This window comes from Stenella coeruleoalba (assembly GCF_951394435.1).
Source record: "Stenella coeruleoalba genome assembly, chromosome: 3".
Lineage (NCBI taxonomy): Eukaryota > Metazoa > Chordata > Mammalia > Artiodactyla > Delphinidae > Stenella > Stenella coeruleoalba.
Window position 1 is genome coordinate 91,208,450 of NC_137148.1, and position 22,939 is coordinate 91,231,388.

Genomic DNA, 22,939 nt, shown 5'->3' on the forward strand with positions numbered 1-22,939 from the left:
ATGCGCCCAAATCCTCTGTCTGCTAATGCCCCAAGCACATTCTTTTCACTGTTACGGTTTTGATTCTTTTTTTATTCTTTACTACCATTTTCATGAGGTCTCTGGGGTTTGAAGAAAAGAATGCCTTGAGTCAGTCTGCTGTCTAGAATGCAAAAGCTCAGCTGACTTCTCAGTGCTGCTGGGTAAGCCTCTCTCTCTCTCTTTCTGTCTTTCTCTCTCTGTCTCTCTTTCTGTCTCTCTCTCTCTGTCTCTGTCTGCCTGTCTCTCTCTCTCTCTCTCTCTTTGGGTTATCGGTCAGCTTCCTTTCTCATTTCTGACAGCTACTATTCCCTCCTTCTCTCCTAGCAGAGGACCTTAACTCTTGTCTCTAAGAGAGACAAAAGCCATCAGGTGGGAGCCTCCTGTTTCCCATCCTCATTTTCCAGTCTGCAAACACACCTTTCTTATTATCTATCCTCACCTCTTCTTTCTCTCTTAGAGCAAAAGCCGCCCCTTCCTACTGTCCTCAGTTGAGCCTTCGGTCCAACCAGCTACGTAGAGTCTCTCCTCCCACCCACATGGCTGCACCTTTTCCCTTGGCAACTATATCCACATGTAGAAGTCCAGTTCTGATCTCCTTCCCTCAGATTATATTTCTAATTGTTGACTGAATATCCTTCTTCACACCTCTGATGGTTTCCTCAAATTCAATATATCCAAAGTTGGCATCTTTGTTTATCTCTGAGAAATCAGCTGCTTATGTTTTCACCATTTTGCTGAGTAATATACCATGATCCGCTAAGTCATTCCAGCCACAAGTTTGGGTATCTCGTCCCTTTCTTGAATCGTTCTAGAACTGCATTGACCAATACAGTAGCTACTAGCCATGCAAAACTATGTAAATTTGAATTTCAATTAAGTAAAATACAGTACAATTAAAAATAAAGTTCCTTAGGTATACTAGGTGCATTGCATGTGGCTTGTGGCCACCGTTGTGGACAGTAGGGCTATATAACATTCCCGTTGTTACAGGAAGTTCTATTGGACGATGCTGGCCTAGGGAGTATTAGGCATCTTTGCTCCCACTTCACTGACGGTATTTGAGCCTTCATCATTTCTCACGTGCAGCTTTGACTCACTTCCTTTCTCTTCCTCACTCCAGTCCATTCTCTTCTCTAATAAAATGATTTTATGAAGCCCTTTTCGCTCTTTGGGAAGTCATTGAACTCTAAGCGAGAGAAGCAGAGTCCTGGCATTTTACTGTCATTTCTTTCCTTGAACCTTCAGAGCCCCCCATGCCTTTTCCTCTTTTTATTTGCTTGTTAAACAGCTACCCAACCTTCCAGATTGCACGCCGGCGTTTCCTACTCTGGGAAGGCAGAATAATGCTTCTTTCACAACGCGGACACTCCTTGTTGGTGTCCCTTCTCAGAGCATGTTTCACGAGGTGTCTGGCTAGGACAGACATCTGAGCCTAGGACTCTGAGCCACTGAAAGATGAGGATCTCACCTTCATACTCTGCAGGTTTCAAATGTACGTAACAGACAAACTTCTGGGCCTCTAGATGGGGCCTGGCTACATACTCACTTTAGGAGAAATGAGAAAATGGCCCCTGAAGTCGTGTTCTGTGTTCTGCTGTTGAAGATGTCAACAGCAATTGGGAAAGGCTTTATGGGTGATGAATTACTTTCCCACAGTATCGATTCCTACTTAGGGTTCCTGTGATTCCCAGCTACCCCCTGACTCCAAACCACATATCTGGTTGAAAGAAAGATATTTTCTTTAATAACATATCTTCAGTGAAAGGATAGGTATATTAGTTAATTACCTCAAACTTAGTGACATAAAACAACAAAAACATATTCTCTCACCGTTCTGGAGTCTACAGAATCAGGGTGCTGGCAGGGCTGCACTTCCTCCAAGGGCTCTAGAGAGAATCCTTTCTCGCCTCTTCCAGCTTCTGGTAGCCCTTGACTTGTGGCCAATCCCTGCCTCCGTCTGCACACGGTCTTCTTCTTTGTGTGTCCGTGTCTCAAATCTCCTTCTCTTTTTTCTTACAAGAACGCCAGTCATTAGATTTAGGACCCACCCTAAATCCAGGATGATTTCATCTTGAGATCCTTAGTTTAATTACATCTACAAAGACCGTATTTCCAAATAAGGTCCCATTCACAGGTACTGGGGGTTTAGCACTTGGATATATCTTTTGAGGGGGACACAATTCCACTTACTACAATGGGTAAGAATAAAAGTGAGGACTCTAACAGCAGTCTCTCTCCCCTCTCCTAAGCCTTACCTGAGCTGAATCAGCAGATTGGTTATAGCCTTCATTTCTGTGCATTTATTCATTTAAATTAAGACCCCACCTCCCAAGCCAGAAGAGAGAGGCTATTGAACTCAACCAGCTGTCTCTCTTTCTTCCCATCACAGACTCACTCCACCCCGTTCAGCTGGATTTTTTTCACTGCCTAACCATGATCGTTGATTAATAAAGCGTAGACCAAACTAAGCATGACTATCACCCTTTAGTTTTCAGAGACGTTCTCTGCGTCCAGAACTTTTAATATGAGAATGGGTATTTAGATTTAGAAATCATTTTAAGCATGCGTGCCCATGCACAAGCACACCGTGGAAAATGACTGGAAGCTCTTACTCTGTAGAGTAAGAAAGAACATGGGTACTTTTTCTGGCTTCATTTTTCAGTGTCATCTAAATTTTCTACAGTGGACATGTTTGACTTTAGTGATTAGAAGAAGAAACTTTTTTTTTATAACATGGGTAGTTTTAATGACGCTTTTATAAAATGCCCAGGGCCATTTTTGCTTTTTTAAAAGAGAGATGAGTGGGCCAGTTGAGATTCTAGGAAGCCCAGACCACTGATTGTTTTGGGAATGATTCAGACACTTTTTAGATTTGGGAGTGGTGTTAACACTGTTGATTATTCAGGACCTCGTCAGACTCTCACAGTGGTAGAACTTGAAATCCATGGTCTCTACCAGAGAGGTTTCCCCGGTGCCAGGAAGCTGGCCTGATGGAAAAATGGGTCCTGTCCCTCTGCCATGGGGCACAGAGAGGCACGGTTAATCGGGACCATTCCAGAATGAGCCTCGTAATCTCTCACCAGCAATACCACTTGACTTTGACAGGCATGTGTTTTTCTAGTCTTTAAACTATTTTGAGGGCAACTCTGTGTCTGGCCCTTTATGAGGACGACACACATTTCTGTTAACCCCCAGTTACTGGAAGCCGCAGCAGAGACAGCTTTCAGGCACTTTTGAGCTGTTTCACCATTGAACGTAGTTCTCTCTGGGGGAATTTTCCTATTTTGGCTTCTAATATGCTGATGAATTATTGAAATTTCAATTACTTTTGGTTCCCAATTTAGCAGAGTGGAGACATGCAAGATACTGAATACGAAAAGCTCTCCAGTTGCTTTTAGAGAAGGGTTTGCTTGGAAGGGTTTGGCGTCAGGGCTGGCAGAGGTGCAGCCCTGCTCCTTCTGTGTCGGGGACTAAAGTACCACGTGGCCTTGGCAGTCCCTTAGGTCACTGCTGCTCAAGGTGCGAGTCCCTAACCGGGACCTGGCATCTGCATCTCCTGGGAGCTTGTTAGATACACAGACTCCTAGGCTTGGTCTCCACCTACTAATCAGAATCCCTGAGAGTGGCACCCTGGGCTCTGTGTTTTAACAAGCCCTCTGGGACATCCTGGTACACTGACAAGTTGGGGAAACCCTGCCTTAGATGTCCTGGTGCTAATTTTTCCCAGTGGGGTTGGTGCCCATTTGTAAGGGCCCTTGGATGCTTCAGTCAGTGTGCCCTTTAAGATAGACACTGTACGTAATGATAAAACTGTGATCAAGGTCATCAGAGAGACCAATTTCTAACAGTCATCTTCACTTGCTTGGAACACTTCTCTCTTTGGAAGTCCGTGAGCCATAACCATAGAGAAGCAGAATTTGGACATTTAAATTCTGTGCAGGTAAATGTGTGTTCTAAATGTAATTGAAAGGGCCCTGTGTTTCTCTGTACCGAAGGGCTATTTAGATATTCCTTCCCACTGTCCCCAGGATAATCTCATCTCGAAGTCCCTTGGAGAGAAGCCATGGGTACCATCTCTGCCTCATCACCGTAGCCTCACCTCCTTCCCAGGGCAGGTCTCTCTCCTACACCGTGCACACTGAATAGCTTGCAGTTCTTCAGACACAGTGTGTCATCCAAGCTACTCTCCCTGCCCCACCACCAAAGCCAGCCCCTTACTCATCTCATCCCTTAAGCCCTGCTCACCTGTGAGGCTCTACTCAAGGATGGCTCCCTAATGACTTCAGGTGGAGTCACTCTCTTCGCCTTTTCTGCTTCCTGCAAACTCTGGATAGATATTTATGGCATGCGGGTGCGCTTGTGTTGAAATTGTCTCTCTCCGCTGAGCTCCGAGGTCCACGCAAGACAGATTTCATCCTGGGTTCTGTCCCTTGTGCCCATGTGTGTCAGGCACACGAGGCTGAATGAATAAACATCCCTCAAAGATGGTCATTCTACTTCTGCTGGAAGCTTCCAGTGCCTTAGGAAACATGTTCCCTTCGTACGTTTGAAGAACAGATACACTTGGCCAGCACGTGGCGGACTAGTTAAGAACAGCAGTGCATTCTATGTGGACTCAACCGACTTAGCTTTTCAGGGAAGCCGGTTTCTTAACGTAAATGAAAGCTCTGCCCTCCCCTCCGCCAATCTGGCTGTTCTCCCCTTTGGCCGGGGAACCCACCCGCTGTGTCTGAAGGTGTTCTTTTTTCAGGTTCGAGAGCTTCAAACTAGACTGCAGAGCGTGCAGGCCACAGGGCCCTCCAGCCCTGGCCGCCTCACTTCCGCCAATCGCCCTGTTAACCCCAGCACCGGAGAGCTAAGCACAAGCAGCAGCAGCAATGACATCCCCATCGCCAAGGTGAGCTCCCGGGGACGGCAGGGACACCTCCTGTTATCTGGCTGCCCCAGCCTCCGTGGAGCAGGGCCACTGTGCAGGCATGCAGTTAGCTCAGCTGGCCCCCAGGGGCTTCCTGGGGTCCCGCACAGGCCTCCTGTGCTGGAGCTGCAGGGAGAGATAACCCACTAATGGTTTTTTTTTTTTGCGGTACGCGGGCCTCTCACTGTTGTGGCCTCTCCCGTTGCGGAGCACAGGCTTCGGACGCGCAGGCTCAGCGGCCATGGCTCACAGGCCCAGCCGCTCCGCGGCATGTGGGATCCTCCCGGACCGGGGCACGAACCCGTGTCCCCTGCATCGGCAGGCGGACTCTCAACCACTGCGCCACCAGGGAAGCCCCCCCACTAATGTTTTAAGTCTCTCTCGGCTACAGGCTGGACACCAGCTCTCATTAATCAGCCAGCTGGAGCATGTCACAGCTGACAGGTCGTTGTAGAGAGTGAGATGTTTTGTCAGGCTCTGCAGTGCGAAGGGGCGGGCGGAGAGCTGCTCTCGAGGATCAAGGTTCAGCCCAGGAGGGGACCCTGAGTAATGAACCAATGATCTCCCCGCTCACGGGACTGACAGCCCTGCCGGCAGAAAAATAGATTGTGATGAGCAGGCCCTGGCAGCTGTGAGAAGTAGCCCCTCCTTTCTCAGCCACAGCCCCCCCCCCCCCCCCGCCCCACTCCTAAGTTGAGTCTGCCCCAGAGAGACTGTTCGAATGATACACGTCCTCTCCCCGGTAGCCCTACCAGTCTCCACAGGAAGGTTGGTTCTCAACCATCAAGTTTATTAAGTCAAGTCAAACCAGTGTTTCTCAACCAGAAGTGATTTTTGTCCCCCAGGGGATATTTGGCCATGTCTGGACACCTTTTTGATGGTCATAGCTGGAGTGCTACTGGCATCTTATGGCCAGAAGCCACAGATGCTGCTGAACACCCCACAATGCACAGAACAGTCCCTACAGCAAAGAATATCCAACCCAAAATGTCAAAAGTGCTAAGGTTGAAAAACCGTGAGTTAAGCGGAAAAACTGGACAAGTGAGTCGTTTCTAAGACTTGATGAATCCGTTGAGTTGCCGCAGTTAAAGAGTAGCCCCGTATAAACAGAGTCTCAACAGTGTATATGGGGAGTTACATGTTGTGTTTTGAAAATGCTTTGTTTTGTTTTTTAAGATTGCTGAGAGAGTGAAGCTATCAAAGACCAGGTCCGAATCTTCATCGTCTGATCGGCCGGTCCTGGGCTCAGAAATCAGCAGCATAGGGGTGAGTGTTCATGAGAAGCAAGGCAACAAAGTACCCAGTAAAGCTACACAGTGGTTTATCCGTGATAGAAGAACTTCCAAAGTTCACCCCCAGTAAACCGGTTAGTTATAATAAGAAATCATACCTGATTTCCTTCCAAAGGAGCCAATGAAAATGTATAGTGGTTTGCATGTGGTGAATCACCTCTTCAACTTTAAGGGAGATTTTTTTTTTCTCTAGCTGAAACCATTCAGAAAGAAATGATTTAGGTCTGGTTACTGGCAATGTAGATGAAAGTCTTGAAGTATCTGCTTTAGATCACCCTGCTTCCCCAGAGATGGAGTGAGTCAGGAAGCTCTAAGAGAACTTTACCGTTCGCGCATCCCTCTTGAAAGGGAAGGTGCTCTCCAGTGAGGAGGATTGCTGCCTTTGAAGTGTGGCCAATGATGTGACAGACCAGAACCTTCCAGCTCAGTACTAGAGCTTTCATTTGTAGAGCCCTGAACCCTATGGGGCTGTAAGCTGATAAATGGTGAAAAGGGAATTTCAGTTCCCTGGGGATGTCCTTTAGAATTCTGGGGTAAGGCTGGGAAATCCAGCTTATTTGGTCCTCAGGGGTGGGGAAAACCTGAACAGCACTCTTAAGGCCCTAGTTTAGAGTTTTGTGCTGGGCGGAAATTGCATGCACCCAGATTCCATGCCAAAGCCAAATTATGAACATAAAGGAGTGGACGCTCCCCTTAACTACAACAGCCGGAGACAAGTCTGGGAGTGGCAGGGGGTTTCGGAAGGGAGAAGGATGTTCAGCCTCTGTTTAATATCCAAAATTTTAGGTCTCTAAACACTCATGGTCCCACATGCCTGCTGCCCAGGATGCAGCTTAGAAGATGCCGCTTGCATTTTGACACTGTTTTATGTACTGTTTCACAGTAGTTAGCTTTTTATACTAGGATGATATTACACAAACGGAGGAAGATCAGGGTAGCTATCTCCTGGTGCCTGTTTCTCAACGAACATCGGCTTTAAATTGTTTTGCGTGCAAAGCATGCCTGGGGACCAGCGTCCCTGAAGTGACGCTGTCCAGAGGGGGATTAATGCTCATCTGTACAGGTATCCAGCAGTGTGGCGGAGCACCTGGCCCACTCTCTTCAGGACTGCTCCAACATCCAAGAGATCTTCCAGACACTCTACTCCCATGGATCTGCCATCTCGGAAAGCAAAATTAGGGAGTTTGAGGTGGAAACAGAACGGTTGAATAGGTAAGGAGAAATTCTGCGTATTTGGATGGTGGCACTGGGGGCAACTCCTTCCCCTTCCCAAAGATCAACTCAGGTTGGCTTATGTGTTGTGACATAGAGTGATGCTGTCAGGCTGGTGCGTGGGGAGTTTCCACCATCCTGTTCATCACGGGAGGGCTGGCTTCATGGGCATTGTGTGACCTGTCATCAAATGCACAGGGCCTCGTGCTTAAAAGGACCCCACGCTTGCTTTACTGCTCTGCTGTCACTGTTTTAAATTCTTAATAATTTATGAAGCAGGGGCCCCGCCTTTTCATTTTGCAGTGGCCCTAGCAAATTAAGGAGCATGTCCCGGGAGCAGTCCATAAGGAATGACAAGTAGGTCAGGATGGCAAGATGGCTCCCAGGCATGCAGCCTGAGCTGCTGAGAACCACAGAGAGCAGCTCTGGGATGTGGACTCAGCACCCAGGGGTGCCTGGAGCCAGCAGAAGCAGTCTGATGAAGGGGCTCCTGCGATGGAGCAGGCATGCTGGTCTAATCCTCCCTGCTCGAACTGAGGGTTGCCTAATTTTATTTATGCTTTTTGCAAATGTGCACATCCCCCCATCCCTACATCCTATCCTACCTAGTTCTGATTATCTAAGTAGTTCTAACTATCCTGCTTAGAATAATTCCACTGTGTGTATCCAGTTTTATGGGTTCTTCCTAAATCTTATGCCAGAGGTGGTTTGAGTTTGTCCCCCTGCCTCTTGGCAAAGACTGGCTTGTGTGTTGTCCCAGCAATGAAAGAGAGCTGCTAAAAAAGCAAAAGAGAAGGACCAGGGGCAAGCCACGGCAACTACTCAGAAATTGGCTCCGCGGTGGCAGAATGGACTAGTGATGGCATCCAAGTGTGCTGTGGCTGCCCTGACCTAGCAATCTTCAGTGGGAGAGCACAGTCAGAATTGGAAAGGTTTACGAGCTAACCAGTCAGAAATGTGGATGCCATTCCCCTGGTGTATGGCAAACCTGAATAAATTGAATTATCCTTTTAGTCCTCCCTGATTTGAAGCTGTTTAATATAGCACTTGAGAACCAAGGAAATATGGCTATCTAGGTCATTTTAAATCTTGAAATTAAATGGTTTCCTTATTAAATCCAAAATACTTAAGAGTGACAATCCTGATGATTGCCTTGTAGCAGTGAAGAAGCAGCCCTCTCGGTATCACAGGCAGAGGAGTGCTTAAAAATTGGATCAGATATGCCCTTTGCAGTTTAATGAAGTCAGATGCCTTCAGGGGCCCTCTATGTAATGAGGATCTCCTCTCTACAGATCCTGGGATTTAACAAGCCTGCTTTGTCGTTGAATTTGAGGGGAGGTTCCTTTCTCTTCAATTATATGCACCTAGGAGAGACCAAAGAAGGGGGAACTATTTAGTGCTTGTAGCTCACGTTATCATGGAGTTTAACAGCTTACAAAAGGCTCCCCCACTGACAGCCTCTTAACCCTCAACTTAGGAGGGCAGAATAGTCCCATTTCGCAAATGAGAAGACAAAGGCTTTGACTTTGAATGACTTGCCTCAAGTCCAGAGCTGTTAAATAGCCCAGCTGATCGACCCCTGCCCCCCTACCTCACCTCCGTTGTTCTCTATATTATCACAGCTGCTGCTAGAACAAGGGAATTCTTGTAAATAATCTACCAGTATGTTCTGGTGTCTGTTATTTAACTACCTATCTCAGAGTTGGAGTCCTATTACCCTTCAAAAATATTACAGCCTTTAACTTGTATTTGTGGGGGTGGGGGCAGGGGTGGGTGTCACGTCTACTCAAAAGTGTGTTTTCTCATTTAACAAATCCGTGTTAAGCACTTACTATATGCTGGACTATTTGGATGCCAAAGAAAGTAAAACAGACAAGATCCCTGCTTTCATGGAGCTATATCCTGTTAGGGGAGCTAGACAAAAAGCAGACAAATAAATAAGAGCGTAAGAAAGCTCCCCATAAATAGGACACTGTGACAGAATAACAGGAAGGCTTGATTTTAGTAGGCAGCCAGGGAAGGCATCTCTGAAGGGGGGACATGTCAACTGAGATTTCCAGGGGAAAAAGGAACAGCCATATGACAAACTAGGAGGAGACTTACGGGCCAGCTTACCAAGTTCAAGGCTGGGAAGTGGTTGGCATGAAGTTAGAATTGCCCAAATGCCCATGGAACTGAAATAGAATGAGTGAAAGGAGGAGTTCCATGAGATAAGGTGGCAGAATAGGCAGGGCTGGGTGAGATACAGATTTTGAGGCCATGGACAAAGTTTACTCTTTAAGTGTCATTGGAAGTTGTTAAAGGGTTTTACGTAGGAGAAGAACAGATCTGATTTAAATTTTGAAAGTTCACTCAGGTGTGAAGAATGGAAGGAGGTGGGCAGGAGTGGAAGCTGAGCAGTGGACCAGCGTGGCCCAGGTGGTGGTGATGTGAAGGGGTCAGTATATGTTTGGTGGTAAAAACCCACAGATGTAAGAAAAAGGGATGGTCTCAAAGGAGAGTCTCAGGTGTCTTACTGGTGGTGTTGGGTACACGGTGGTGGCATTTACTGAGATGGAGAAGATGGAGGAAGATAAGGTTTGAGGAAAATCGAGAGTCCCCTTTGGGAATGTTAAATTGGAGGTGTCCATGTGAAACCCCGGATATGTGAGACTGGCATTCAGGAGAGAGGTCTGGACTGAAGAAATCTGGGAGCCATGGGAATATAAGTGCCTGTTAAAGTTGTGGCACTGGATGAAATCACCCCAGGGGGAGAGTGTTGATAGAAGAAGGGGCCCAGGATGGAGTCCTGAGGGAACATCGACCCTCACAGATTTTATAGAGAAGATAGGAGTCGGCAAAGGAGACAGAAGAGATGACCTTTCGGCTAGGAAGAAAACCAGTAGACACCTCTCATGACCCAAGTAAAGGAGAACGTTTCAAGAAGGAAGCCATACCCGATTACAGGGGTACTGCCTGAGAAGGCCTGTAAGATAGAATTGACCACACGGAGGTCTGTGAGCTGAGTAAACAGTTTCATCTAATCCGTAGGGACTGAATGTAACTGGAGCAAGTTGAGAAGTAAACGAGAGAGTGGGGACTGTTTGAAGAAATCTGAATGTGAACAAGGACAGAAAACTGTGTCCTTGTAACACCTTATGTTGAACTGACCTTGTTGTTGCCAGAGCCACACAGCGGTCTTAGCTGTACACTCACGGGACATGTCCTGCATGGGCGAGTGTCTCCATAATCTGCTCTAAGATATGTGCCCCTAAGATTTATCCTCAAGGCAAATGACTTGCAAGCCCCTTAACATTTTGTGTGTGTGAAACCCTGTGTCTCTTTAAGACTTGGTGGTCAGAGTGCTACAGATGGGCATGTCCCATGGGAAATGAATCATTGCATTCAGGTCATCCGTGTCGTGGGACAGAAAATGGAGAGGCTGAAGGCTTACCTTTTTCTGATTTGCTTTCTGACTTTGCCATGAACTTTTGCCCTGAACGTACAGTTCTGATTCCTATAAAACTTAAAGTTCCCACCACTTATCCTACCAGTAGTTAGCAGTTAGGGGTCTGTCCAAGCTGGAAGGAGCTTTGGACACGATCCACAGTTCCCATTCAAAGGCCCCTTAAGTGCAGTTTCTTGTTCATTCACTGATTCATCTTTTGCTCCTGCCCCATAGTGAGTGTTCTGAGTCAAGGATCTGGGGTCAAGCTGCCTGGTTCAAATCCCAAGGATTAATTACCCTTTCCGTGCTGCCTCTGAGAAATGAGGATAATAATACTTAGTTCAGAGGGCTGTTGGGAGAGTTACTGATCAAGGGCTCAACAAATGGCAGCTATTACTGTGATTTCATTTGTCCCTGTGGACGGTGGTTCATCGAAGCATACCAGTTGTAACTCTCATGAGGGCCTGAGGTCACGTGGTCGGTTCCTTTCCTTGGTGTATCTACAGAGCCTAGTGCAGTACCTAGCAAATGGCTCATCTGTGGCTGGCTAGGAAAGAACCAGGAGTTTATTTTTTATTTCTCATCCACACAGAATTTAGTGATTCTTCAGCTTTGAGCTTCTTCCTTCATTACTTCTCATCAGCTGCATTTACTAAAACATCTGACGAGCTCACATCCAATGTGCATTTTGGCCGGAATCTAGAGTCAATGGCTAAAATCTTGGCAAATTCATTGTAGTCCTGGTGTAAAATTGTGAACGTGATTTTCCTTCCTTTGTAGCCGTATCGAACACCTCAAATCCCAAAATGACCTTCTGACCATAACCCTGGAAGAATGCAAAAGCAATGCTGAGAGAATGAGCATGCTGGTGGGGAAATACGAATCCAATGCCACCGCGCTGAGGCTGGCCCTGCAATACAGGTAGGAAGTGGGGCGGGGCAGGCGAGTAGCCACTTTAATTTAGAAATACATGCATAGCAAGCTTCTGCGTGAAAGTAGACAACATAACCAGCAAATACTAGTGTGCTATATATTGAAAATCAATTAGCACCCTGGTGGCAGCAATTAAGAAAATAAGGGTAATGAGTGTGGTATTAGTAAACGGGTATGTTTCTGTTCGCATGGTCAACTTAAATATTATTTCATTCGAGTAGTATCCCTCAGAACATCAAGTTTTGTGTTACATGTTCAAGTCTTGTTCTTTCTAATCTTTTTTTCCCAGTCTTTATTCATATTCATATATATTTTACATTGTTGTAAATCTGGGGCACTCTCTTCCTTCAGGTTGTTACAGTTTTGTAATGTTGCTTAAAAGTCCATTTATTTTGACTGGCTGTATCCCCTACATCAAGTTCATATGGCGTTATTACTCATTTCTCTAAAAGACATTTAGACTTTTGCAGACTCTTGATATTGAAAATAATTCGATGGTGAATAATTTAAAACAAAAGCCTTCATTCTTGTGAGTATTTTCCTCAAGATAAAATCCCCGAAGCAGGAATTACAGGTCAAAGGGTATGAATATTTTCATGGCTCCTCAGGCGTGCTGCCAGTTTTTTCCCATAAAAACAAACCCGTTGAAATGAATACGATTCATTCATTGATGAGCAAGTGGTATATGAATGTACCACTCTTTTTTTCAGCTTCATTGGCTTTGGAATTTATCTATTTTTAAATTACTGCTTGGGAAAAGCTACGAAACTATGCTTTATTGTTTTCATAGATTCACTCGTGTCGCCACTTAGGCATATTTACCGAAGTCCCAGAGTAGCCATTGTATCTTACTCTTGGCATCCTTTACAAAGGTCAGTATTGTTTTCAGAAACATTGCTTCTTCAGAAAACAATATCAAACCTAAATACAGGAGACCAAAGCAAGAAAGCAATCCTACTAGTTGACAGACACAGCAAAGCAAACAGATAATCGTCTATGACAGCTCTCGAAACAGTCCTTTCTGCACCAGCAGTCTGCCTTTCATCCGTACAGAAGAAACAATGTCCCAGCGTCTCTAACTTGAAAGACCAACTAACTGCCCTTGAGAGGAGGAGCTGCCAGTACCCAGAGGCAGTCATTGGACCCTCTTCCTTATCTCTTAGTAAAGGAACTTGAAAGTAAAGACAATAAAAAACAGTCTGTTGGCTAATAAGTGTTGTGTAAAGCAACATTTCCCCTGCTCAGCTTGGAGAAGCTGATCAGTTCTTTGCTTGGGGGGGTGAATTTCACTACTGCAGGCATCTGGCCAGGATGACTGAGGCCTTAGGCACACGCTTCATCCAGTACAGACGTGGGTCCCTGTGGGGTCACAGGCAGCAGTGGCTCTCAAGAGGTCGCTCTTTGATCCTCTCTCTACCTGGTGTACCCAAAGAGAGACTAATGTTCTTCCTCTTAGAAATCCATTCTCAAACTCTTGTCAGAGGTTTTGTGAGTGTTTCATGAAACAGTTGTACAGACATCTAATAGAACTTTCTGTGTTGATGGGACTGTTCTCTGTGCTATCCAGTATGGTAACTGCTAGCCGCACATGGCTGTTACACATATGAAATGTGGCTATTGCAACGGAGGAGCTGAATTTTTCATTTTATTTACCTTAAATTCTTTTTAATTTAAATATCCACATGTGGCTACTGGCCATTCTATTGAATAGGTGGGTCTGGGTCAAAATAGTCCCCTTTCTAGGGTGCTGTATGAATTACCTATTATTGTATGACTGTTTATTACATCACAGTTTCTAGGGTCGGGAATCTGGGAATGACTTGTCTAGGTAGTTCTGGCTCAGGGTCTGTTACGAGGTTCTGGTCAAGCTCTCAGCCAGAGCTGCATCAGCTGAAACCTTAACTGGGGCTGGCAGATCTGCTTCAAAGAAGCTTTGGGTAGGGTCCTCAGTCCATCCCTGGCTGTTGGCTGGGCGCCTTAGTTCCTAACCACATGGGCCTCTCCGTAGGGCTGCTCGAGTGTCTTCAAGGCATGGCAGCTGGCCTCCTCTAAAGAGGATGATCCAAGAGGGAAAGTGAAGGGAGGAGAGAGAGAGACCAGGATGGAAATCACCGTGTTTTTTAATAACCTAACCTCAGACATGACATCCCATGACTTCTGCCTTAGTCACACAGACCAACCCTGCAACAACGTGGAAGGGGGTTATGCAAAGGCTGTGGATAGCAGTGTGTAGAGATCAGGGCGATTGGAGAGCATCTCGGGAGGCTGGCTGTCAGGAACCTATTACCTTTCCCTTCGAGCTGATCATCAAAGGGCTAGCAGACTTGCCTCCCTCATCTTTATGGCTTCTCTTGTATTTTTCTAGATCCTAGTTTAAAGTTTAAAAAAACAGGGGCAGGGGAGGGGGCCACGTAACAGAGCAAGACCCTGGCTCTGGCCAGGAGTATCCCTGGGTATTTCCTTGCTGACATGGACGGCGAGGCTGAGAGCCAGGTCCCGAGCTGCTTCCCACCCCGGGCACGGCGCTGCATTGGAGAGGCTCGCCATCCTCTGGCTGAGTTGAGGATGCCGTGTGCTTCTGTTTCAGTGAGCAGTGCATCGAAGCCTATGAACTCCTCCTGGCGCTGGCCGAGAGCGAGCAGAGCCTCATCCTGGGGCAGTTCCGCGCGGCTGGTGTGGGGTCATCTCCCGGTAAGTGTGGCCGGAGTCCCTCCGTCCCCTTCCTTCCTCCTCACCCCCCCCCCCCCGCCTCTCTTGCTCTCCTGCCCCCATCTCGGCTGTTGGCATTGGCACGCCTCCCGACAACATGAAATTCCCTTGTCAAGTGTGTTTTTCATTTTTTCCTCATGACTGAGTGAGTAAATTGTTTATGTTGAATGCAGCAAGAACTGGAGTGGAAACAGCATTACAGACAAGTTAAAACAAACAAACCCTCTCAGGAAACGTACTCTCCCCGGCTGGCAGTAGAACCAGATGGAGTGGGAGGCCCAGGTTCACGATGAAAGGGACCAGCTTTCCCGCAGCCTCTCTCTGATGCTGGTCGTTGAGGGTCCCTTTGCTGCCCACAAGGCCTTTGCCTCTTGGGGCTGCTTTTGTTGGCTGTGCTTTTTCTCCAGGTTTGTTCCTTTGAGTAGGTTGGAAGCGTGGGTTCCCCCTACCTGGTCTCCAGGTGTCGTGGGAATGCAGAGGAATGTTTCATACCTTGCTCTTGTCAGCCTCACCGAATGCGAGCCCTGGGAGCCCCGGGAGCCCCGGCCTGCCCCTGTGGGGGAGCAGAGGTGTTGCCAGCCCACCTCGAAGCCCTGCCTCTCCCTCACCCCAGGGATCACGCGTCCTGTTGGCGTGATTCCTCCCTCCAGATCCACACCGCTTCCCCCTGCTGACCCTCACTGTTGAGTAACTAGAAGGGCTATGAACTGAAAAAGACACGAGTGTGGCATCCTAGTTACCATCGTTTGCCAAAACTTCACCAGTGACTATGGCTCTGGGCATTGAGATGACATGCGGACAGTGGCAGTGGAAATAGTGTTCGGGAGGAAAGACAGCTCCAGGGACAGAGGTTGCCATCTCTGATGCTGAGGCCTGCAGACTCCCTCAGCCTACACCTGATAACAGCAGCTTCTCCCGAGAAGGCATGGCAGGTGAACAAAAAACTGACCGGACCACTCCAGAGTCAAAGGTGGGTGGCGTGGGCAGGCTGGGGACCAGGCCACCTGTCACGGACTGGCTTTCCCTTGCGGGCTGGGAGCCCACGGTAGAGCTAGTCCTTCCAGGACACACCTTGCAGAGAAGGTCGCCGTCGGGGTACCTCCAGAATGCATCCCTCTCCTCCTTGCCAGCTCCTTGCTCCCTGCCTGGGCTCTAGCTTTTGCACTGAACATTCACCTATTTTTCCTCCTTCAGTTTTGACATGGACAGGAATCTGAAGCAAGTCTGAAGGGAATGAAGTATCCTGGGTATTAATTTCCTGCTTCATATCCAAGTCACCCAGCGAGGAAGCAGGCCTCCATTTGTACGGGTGACCATCCTCCACCCCCCTCTCTGGGATTTCTGGGTTTTTTTTTTTTTTTTTTAATAGGATTACCATCCCAGCCCAGAAGTAGAAACTCTGCCAGCATTTCCATTAGGAACCTCATTTTTCAGAGTCTTTTAACCAAACCATAAAACTTTATTCCTCCTCTTAAACAGATTCTAAAATGATCTTGGCCTGCTGTCAGGTTTTTTTTGGTTTTTTTTAATGTAAGTATTAAGGAAAATGATCAATTAAAGGAAAAAATCAATCATCTTATTTCCAGTTTGTATCAGAGGAATGTCTTAAACTGTTCCATCCTTGAAAGGTACCTTTTATGAGGCTTGTACCTACTCAGCACAGTTACTTGGTAGGAGCTGAAAGGACTTAAATAAATCTGCATTTTAAGTATTTAAAATCAATAATAAAATGCCTTGTATTAACATAATCCTGGGTAGCTCATGGGTCTGTTTATAAAATGGGGCAGTCAGTAACACGCCTCTTCAGAATTCAGAGAGCAGTCGGTGCGACATACGTAAAATATCTTATTTGTGGAAGGAGAAAAAAGTATGAAAGTTGTCAGAGAAGTGGCCAGAGGGAGGTCCAGGGAATCTTAGTCTGCGGGACACGGACACCCACGTTTCCTCCCCCTCCTCTGTAAAGCAGAGCGTTGATTGACTTTTTAGCAGCTCCCTATTAAATCTCACTCTTTCCATTCTGCTGACAACGGCTGCTGACCTGTCAGCCTGCCCTAACGTGCTATGTAGTTGCACAGGCAAGCAAGTACTAGTTGTAACATTTACCCACAGTGTCAGTTATTCTGGGTTTTTTCTTTGTTTCTTGTTGACTACACAGGTGTTCATTCTAGATGATTTAGACCAGTGCTTTTTGAACTGGGCCTGGGAAGCTGGAGGAGTTTCTCTAGGCCTCAGTGGTGGGCGTGGAGGGTGGAGAAGCTGAGTGTATGCCCCCCACCCCTGCCCACTTCAGCCAGTTCCACATTTGCCAGTTCTGTATCTTAGGCTTTGGCATAAGCTTTCATATATACACACTTGGAAGATCATGGGCCTGGGATACAGAGGTAACAAACAATGACTTATTTGGCCGGCATGGTTTTTGAAAACACAACAAGAAAGTGACTGTCTTGGGCAGGGAATTCCCTGTCTGGCTCTGTGGTGGTGGCCACGACCCTGACGTCTTGCTCCAGCCCAGTTTCCTGGCCTCTGGAGGCAGGGGAGCTCGCCCCTGGCCATGGCCTAGATCAGAGAGAAAGGTCAGGGATAGCGTCCATAGAGGACAGTCAGAACCAGTCTCAAGGTCTCGTTTTAACCATTAGTTTTGTGTCTCGTGCCTACACGAAGCTCTCAGCAAAGCTGCAGACTTGTGGAGAGGTCGTAAGGTTTGGCCTCAGTTTCTCCCTGGCCTCATTCACAGGGAAGTACCAACCAGCGCAGGGGAGAAGGGCCACACAGGAGACTTGGGGCTGGACGCGGGGAGCAGCGAGGAGCCTGGGGAATTAGAAAACCATAGGTTAGAGCTGGAAACAGACCACAGAGCTCCTACTGGCCAGCCCCTCATTTGTCAGGGAGGACCGTGGAGGCCAGAGCAGAGAAGATGCCTTCCTCGGTGCAGTTTCTCGGTGAAGAGCCAGGCCCAGGACGCGCGTCTCTTCACTGGCATTCACCGCTGGACTCCTCTCTACTGCGCCACCCCCTCCCCCCCCCCCGCCCCCACCGAGTAACTGGCTACTGATTGTCCAGACTCACTCCTCTGGACCAGCGCTGATTAACCCATTGGCTTCTCTGCCATGCAGGAGACCCGTCAGGGGATGAAAACATCACTCAGATGCTCAAGCGAGCTCACGACTGCCGGAAGACAGCCGAGAACGCCGCCAAGGCCCTGCTCATGAAGCTGGACGGCAGCTGCGGGGGAGCCTTTGCTGTGGCCGGTTGCAGCGTGCAGCCTTGGGAGAGCCTGTCTTCTAACAGCCACACCAGGTAATTCTCGGCCTTTCTGCCGCGAGCTGGATGCGTGCCCACGGGTAGTCCGCTCGCTAGGCTTGACGTGCAGTGACCCAGCTCTTAAGGACTGTGAGGCTTGCTGGAAGACAGAATTCTAACCGCCCCCCCGACCCCAGCTTGCAGCCTGCTCCCGGGAATCAGAATGGGAAAGCTGGAAAGCGCCTTCTCACTTCACCAGTGTGGTAAACGCCTCCCAGAGAGAAGGGGTGATTTGATCAAGGAGGTGGAACCCAAACCTACCTTTCTGTCCGGTGTACTTCCCCCTTTTGGTTCTACCTTCCATTTCGTTATAGTCCTCGATTTTCAAGAAGTATTTGGGGCGGTGAAGAAGGCCCATGTGCTGCAAATGGTCCTTAAGCACCCAAGGCCCAGACCGCATCCTATTTCCATGCTCCATTCTCTTCCTTCCTCTTGTGCCTCTGTCCTTTGTAAAGCCCCCTCAGGCAACAGACTTCCCTTCCCTCACCTCTTTGCCTTGTAGAGTGATGCATAAGCATAGCGTGTGCTTGGCAGACACTTAGTCATGAACCTGGGTTCAAGTTCAGTATCTGTGGATCTAGAAAACTGAAGTGGGTACTTGAAAAAGATGGGGAGGGGCTTCCCTGGTGGCGCAGTGGTTGAGAGTCCGCCTGCCGATGCAGGGGACACGGGTTCGTGCCCCGGTCCGGGAGGATCCCACATGCCGTGGAGCGGCTGGGCCCGTGAGCCATAGCCGCTGAGCCTGCGCATCCGGAGCCTGTGCTCCGCAACGGGAGAGGCCACAACAGTGAGAGGCCCGCATACCGCAAAAAAAAAAAAAAGATGGGGAGGAAAGCAGTGAACACCTTGCTAAGCATAATTTGCGGAAGCCATTGGATTCTATTGGATGTGGGTAGAGGGTCAGAATGAAATTTTTTCTAATGACCTTCTCATTTCTTGCCACCAAAACTCCTAAAAACATGAATGCCTTCCCTTTTTCTTTCTTTCTGTAAAATTATAGTTGATTTACAATGTTGTGTTAGTTGCTGGTGTACAGCACAGTGATTCATAGAGATATAGAGATATATGGATATATGTATTTGGATATATGGATACATATATATGGATATATACATATATGGATTTTTTTTCAGATTCTTTTCCATTATGGTTTATTACAAGATACTGAATATAGTTCCCTGTGCTATACAGGAGGACCTTGTCATTTATCTATTTTGTATATAGTAGTTTGTATATGCTAATCCCAAACTCCTAATTTATCCCAGCCCGCCCCCTTTCCCCTTTGATAAGCATAAGTTTGTTTTCTATGTCTATGATTCCATTTCTGTTTCATAAATAAATTCATTTGTATCATATTTTAGATTCCACATATTAGTGATATCATATATTTGTCTTTCTCTGTCTGACTTCACTTAGTGTGATAATCTCTAGGTCCATCCCTGTTGCTGCAAATAGAATGCCTTCCCTTTATATCCCAGTTCTGTCTAGAAAGTACTTTGTTAGAGATTGTCATGTGATAACCAAATCACAAAAGACAGGAAGGGTAACTTACCCCATTTGTATAGGTGAGAAAACCTAGGGTAGGCTCAGAGGTGAGAGAGAGTGACTTGCCTAAATAAGGCTGATAGATAAGAGGGAAATCAGAACCCGAGCCCAGGACTTTGGCACCAAGCATATTATTCTTTTCACTAGGCCAGGTTGGATCTCATGATTTAAAAAAAAAAAACAGTGTCTGCTTGCAGGTCAAGTGACCAAAGCCACATAAGGGTGGATTCAATCTTAAGAGCAAAAGGAGAGATACTGATGTTTTTTTCGGTATCTGAGAGAAACTTAATGGTCCCATCTGTCTTTCCCACTGGTAGGACCCAGCCATCTGCCTAAGTGCAGATTTAACTGTCCTGGACCTGGTGCCTCAGGAAAGGGGACATTCCCAGTAACGTACTTGGCCAGGTGCCCACAAACACAAGGGACTTATTTCCTCTGGACTGCAGCAACAATTGTCTTATTCAGGGTAGCACAGATGATAATTTATTTTTTTCTTAAAACCAGATTCTTCTGTTTAAACACAGAAAGCAGATGCTCTTCTTAATGACTTTTCCCAATGTGTATAATCTATAATTTCCACCTTCATTTAGCATAAAAATGTAGTTCTCATGTTGTCAATGATACTGTTCTGTTGCATTAGTGAACACAAGACTTGGGTTGACAGGAATTGTGTACCATTTCAGTGGCTTATAAGGGGTGTGTTACAGATCTTTTGCTCATCCCTCCCCACCTGCAAAATAATTTTGTTTTAATCTAAATCAGAGACACATTTAGAGCCAGTCAGGAGCGGGAATGTTTTCTCACCAGCTATTCAGTGGAGACCCTGATTGTGAATATTTCTTAGAAATATTTTAATGTATAGATGAGCCTTGATTTTTGAGACAGGCTTCTTAGAGAAGCTTCATTTTAGGTAATGTACTTCAGTAGGTTGACATAAACTCAGAACATAGTTTCAGTTTGCAAGGATGACCTCACTGAAGAATGGCTCTTGAACTAAATTCAGTCTTCAATGGATCTTTGCATCAAAGTACAGAGACCTTTAGCTCAGATTTTACTCAATTCTCCTTAAAAGTTCCCTTTCATACTCCCACCCAAATCAGAGCAGCTCAGAGAGGGGGTTACAGGCATTCACGTGGCAACACACGTTCTTGGGACCTGATACAGCCAGACTGCTTACGTTCAGCGTGGCTCAGAAAAAAAGTCCCAGACCACCAGATGCTTTCATAATTATAATAATTAATTTTGTTTGTAACTCTTGCCATTCCACTCAGCCATTCCCACATGTCAAGATTATGGAAGAAAAGACAGACAAGAGGCTTTCTGAGTTGGAAGCTTTATGTAGCTCATCAGTCGCCTCCCCTCCCCCTGTAGCCAGCTGGCAGAATTCTAACCAGAGAGTCAGCCCGCTGTTCCTCCAGGTCTCAGGAAGGGAATGCTGAGTACCAGGCCTCCAGACGCCTTTCTGGCAGCACAGGGCAGCCCCCGGTAACAGCAAGGTCATGGTTTCAGAAGGGAGCAGCTGAGGGGCAGTTACCAGCAAGGAGAATAAAAACGGCAGGCAGCCCATCAGTTGACTCTGCAGTCTGGAGCCCAGGGATGCTGCTGTTTCAGTTTTGAAACATTTCATTTTTTTTTTTTTTTTTGCAAAAATACAGCCGTGGCCGCATCAGAAAGTGTAATTATCTTAATGGGCAGAGTAACTAGGTAATGTGGGTTGCCTGGATAGCTTTATCAGTGTATCACGACAGAGAGGCAAGTGGACTAAATGGATGGGAAGTGGGAATAGGAATTCTCGGTCAAGCCCACCCTTTTGGTCAAGCATCACAGTTTCAGCTCACCGGGTGGAAGCACAGTCATCGATCTAAATCTACGAAAGGACGAGGGGCCAAGACAGAGTAAGCCACAGCAAGTCTGTCCTCATGGAGGCTGGAGTCCCTTTTGTCCTGCCATCAGGTGTGGATCGGGTTGAGGCTGTGAGACTGGTGACTGCAGCCTTGCAGTGAGCTCTGGGAACATCCAGGGAACCGGGGTCCCACCTGGCTGACCACTCACACTGGGGCGTGATCCCCAAATTGGAATGGAGAGTGGTGGGGCTCCCAGCCCTCACCCTCTAAGTCAGCCTTAAGATTAAGATGAAGTTTCACTGAGACGGAAAGAAAGGCTGAGGACCGTGGAAGCACGTCCATTGAAAGGGTAAATGGGACTGAAACAGCCATCCGGTTAGGACAGGCCTGTGCCCCACCACCAGCAAGCTTCCGGGCACGAGAGTCAGATTAGGTCTGCCTGTCGTAATAGGCATCTTTACTTCCCTCTGAAAACCAGAGGTGCTTTCCCCATCCAAGTACCAGGAGAGTCCATCCAGAGTCCTTGGGATTAATGCTTAGAAGTGCTGGTAGATTCTGAAGCCCAGCTCAGACGCAGTACTCCACATGACAGCATAGCATGGTGCTCAGGCCTCCTGCGAAAATGTCCTCATCGCTTATCATTGAGGTTCTATGGGAACTAGATAGAGACCTGAAATGCTTTTGCTTTTCTTTTTTTAAGACCTAACTTGCTGATCTCAAAAGAATTATATGCTCATTGTAAAAATAAACTGAACAGTTAAAATCCAAGCATGACATAAAATTCCCCATGCTAGGACCCTCTCTGGAAAGGACACTGCACACAGTTTGGAGCGTATCCTCACAGCTTTAAGTGTCCATTTTTTATGACCTAGACCTTTGGTTGCCAGTGACAGAAACATACTCAAATAGCTTAAAAGGGGGTCTTGGTGGAAGGATATCAGGTCTCCCACAGAGGAGCCGCGTACCTGGGCAGAGGGCTACAGTGAGCCCGGGCAGAGGAGAACCGGCCACCTGGGCACAGCTGGGCCAGGCCACACCTGGCCAATCTGGCCTCCGCACACGGCTTTCACCTCTTCCCTGCTGCAGGCTGCTCCCCAGATGACAGAAAACCAGCACACCACCTGCTTTAGTATACCAGGCTGACTGGTTTCTCTGGTGTCAAGTAAGAAAATCCTGGGAAGGAACATCTCGCCCACTTGGGCTCAAGTGCCTACCCAGTCAGTCATCCGTGGCCACGACAGTTCTTGCAGGAGCCACGCGGGCAGAGAGAAGGGGTAGGTCCCAGAAGAAGGCGGAGGGTGTGTCGTCAGCAGACCAACACACGGCATCTTTAAAAATGTGACTCCATCTCATTTTAACCCAATAAGGATCCTACTTAGGTGGACTCTCTCGAAACTTGCTTTTTCCCCTTAGTATTGTATTTTTAGGCATCTTTCCACGTGTGTCGTTCTTTTCAGTAGTGCCCAGTCTCCCACTGGATGGCAGTTCGTCGTGTATTTAGACAGCTTCCTCTTGTTGGGATGTTTGTATCCAGCTTTTTACTATTAAAACACTGCTGCAGTCACCATCCTTGTCCTTATACCTGTCCCCCTCATGCAGTTTCTGTGGGACCAATTCCCACAGAAGCAGAAGCAGAATGTGCTGACTCAAAAATGACTGTTGTTTCAGATGTCAGAGAGCCCTTCCATACATGATCCAGCCGGCGTGTGAGGACCTCTTCCTCCACACCCTTGCTGAAACT

At 47.3% G+C, this 22,939-nt stretch overlaps 1 protein-coding gene across 5 annotated transcripts in view; it reads left to right on the top strand.

The window, feature by feature from the left end:
* Positions 1–22,939, top strand: part of MCC (MCC regulator of WNT signaling pathway) — a gene marked incomplete at its 5' end in the record, with an annotated part of 462,921 nt that overhangs the window by 401,187 nt on the left and 38,795 nt on the right. For all 5 annotated transcript variants that reach the window (XM_079916632.1, XM_079916633.1, XM_079916631.1 and 2 more), the window contains 6 exons: positions 4,772–4,918; positions 6,113–6,202; positions 7,292–7,440; positions 11,648–11,788; positions 14,388–14,491; positions 17,623–17,806. In XM_079916632.1, coding sequence (XP_079772758.1) covers positions 4,772–4,918; positions 6,113–6,202; positions 7,292–7,440; positions 11,648–11,788; positions 14,388–14,491; positions 17,623–17,806 — 815 coding nt within the window. The remainder of the gene's footprint in view (positions 1–4,771; positions 4,919–6,112; positions 6,203–7,291; positions 7,441–11,647; positions 11,789–14,387; positions 14,492–17,622; positions 17,807–22,939) is intronic.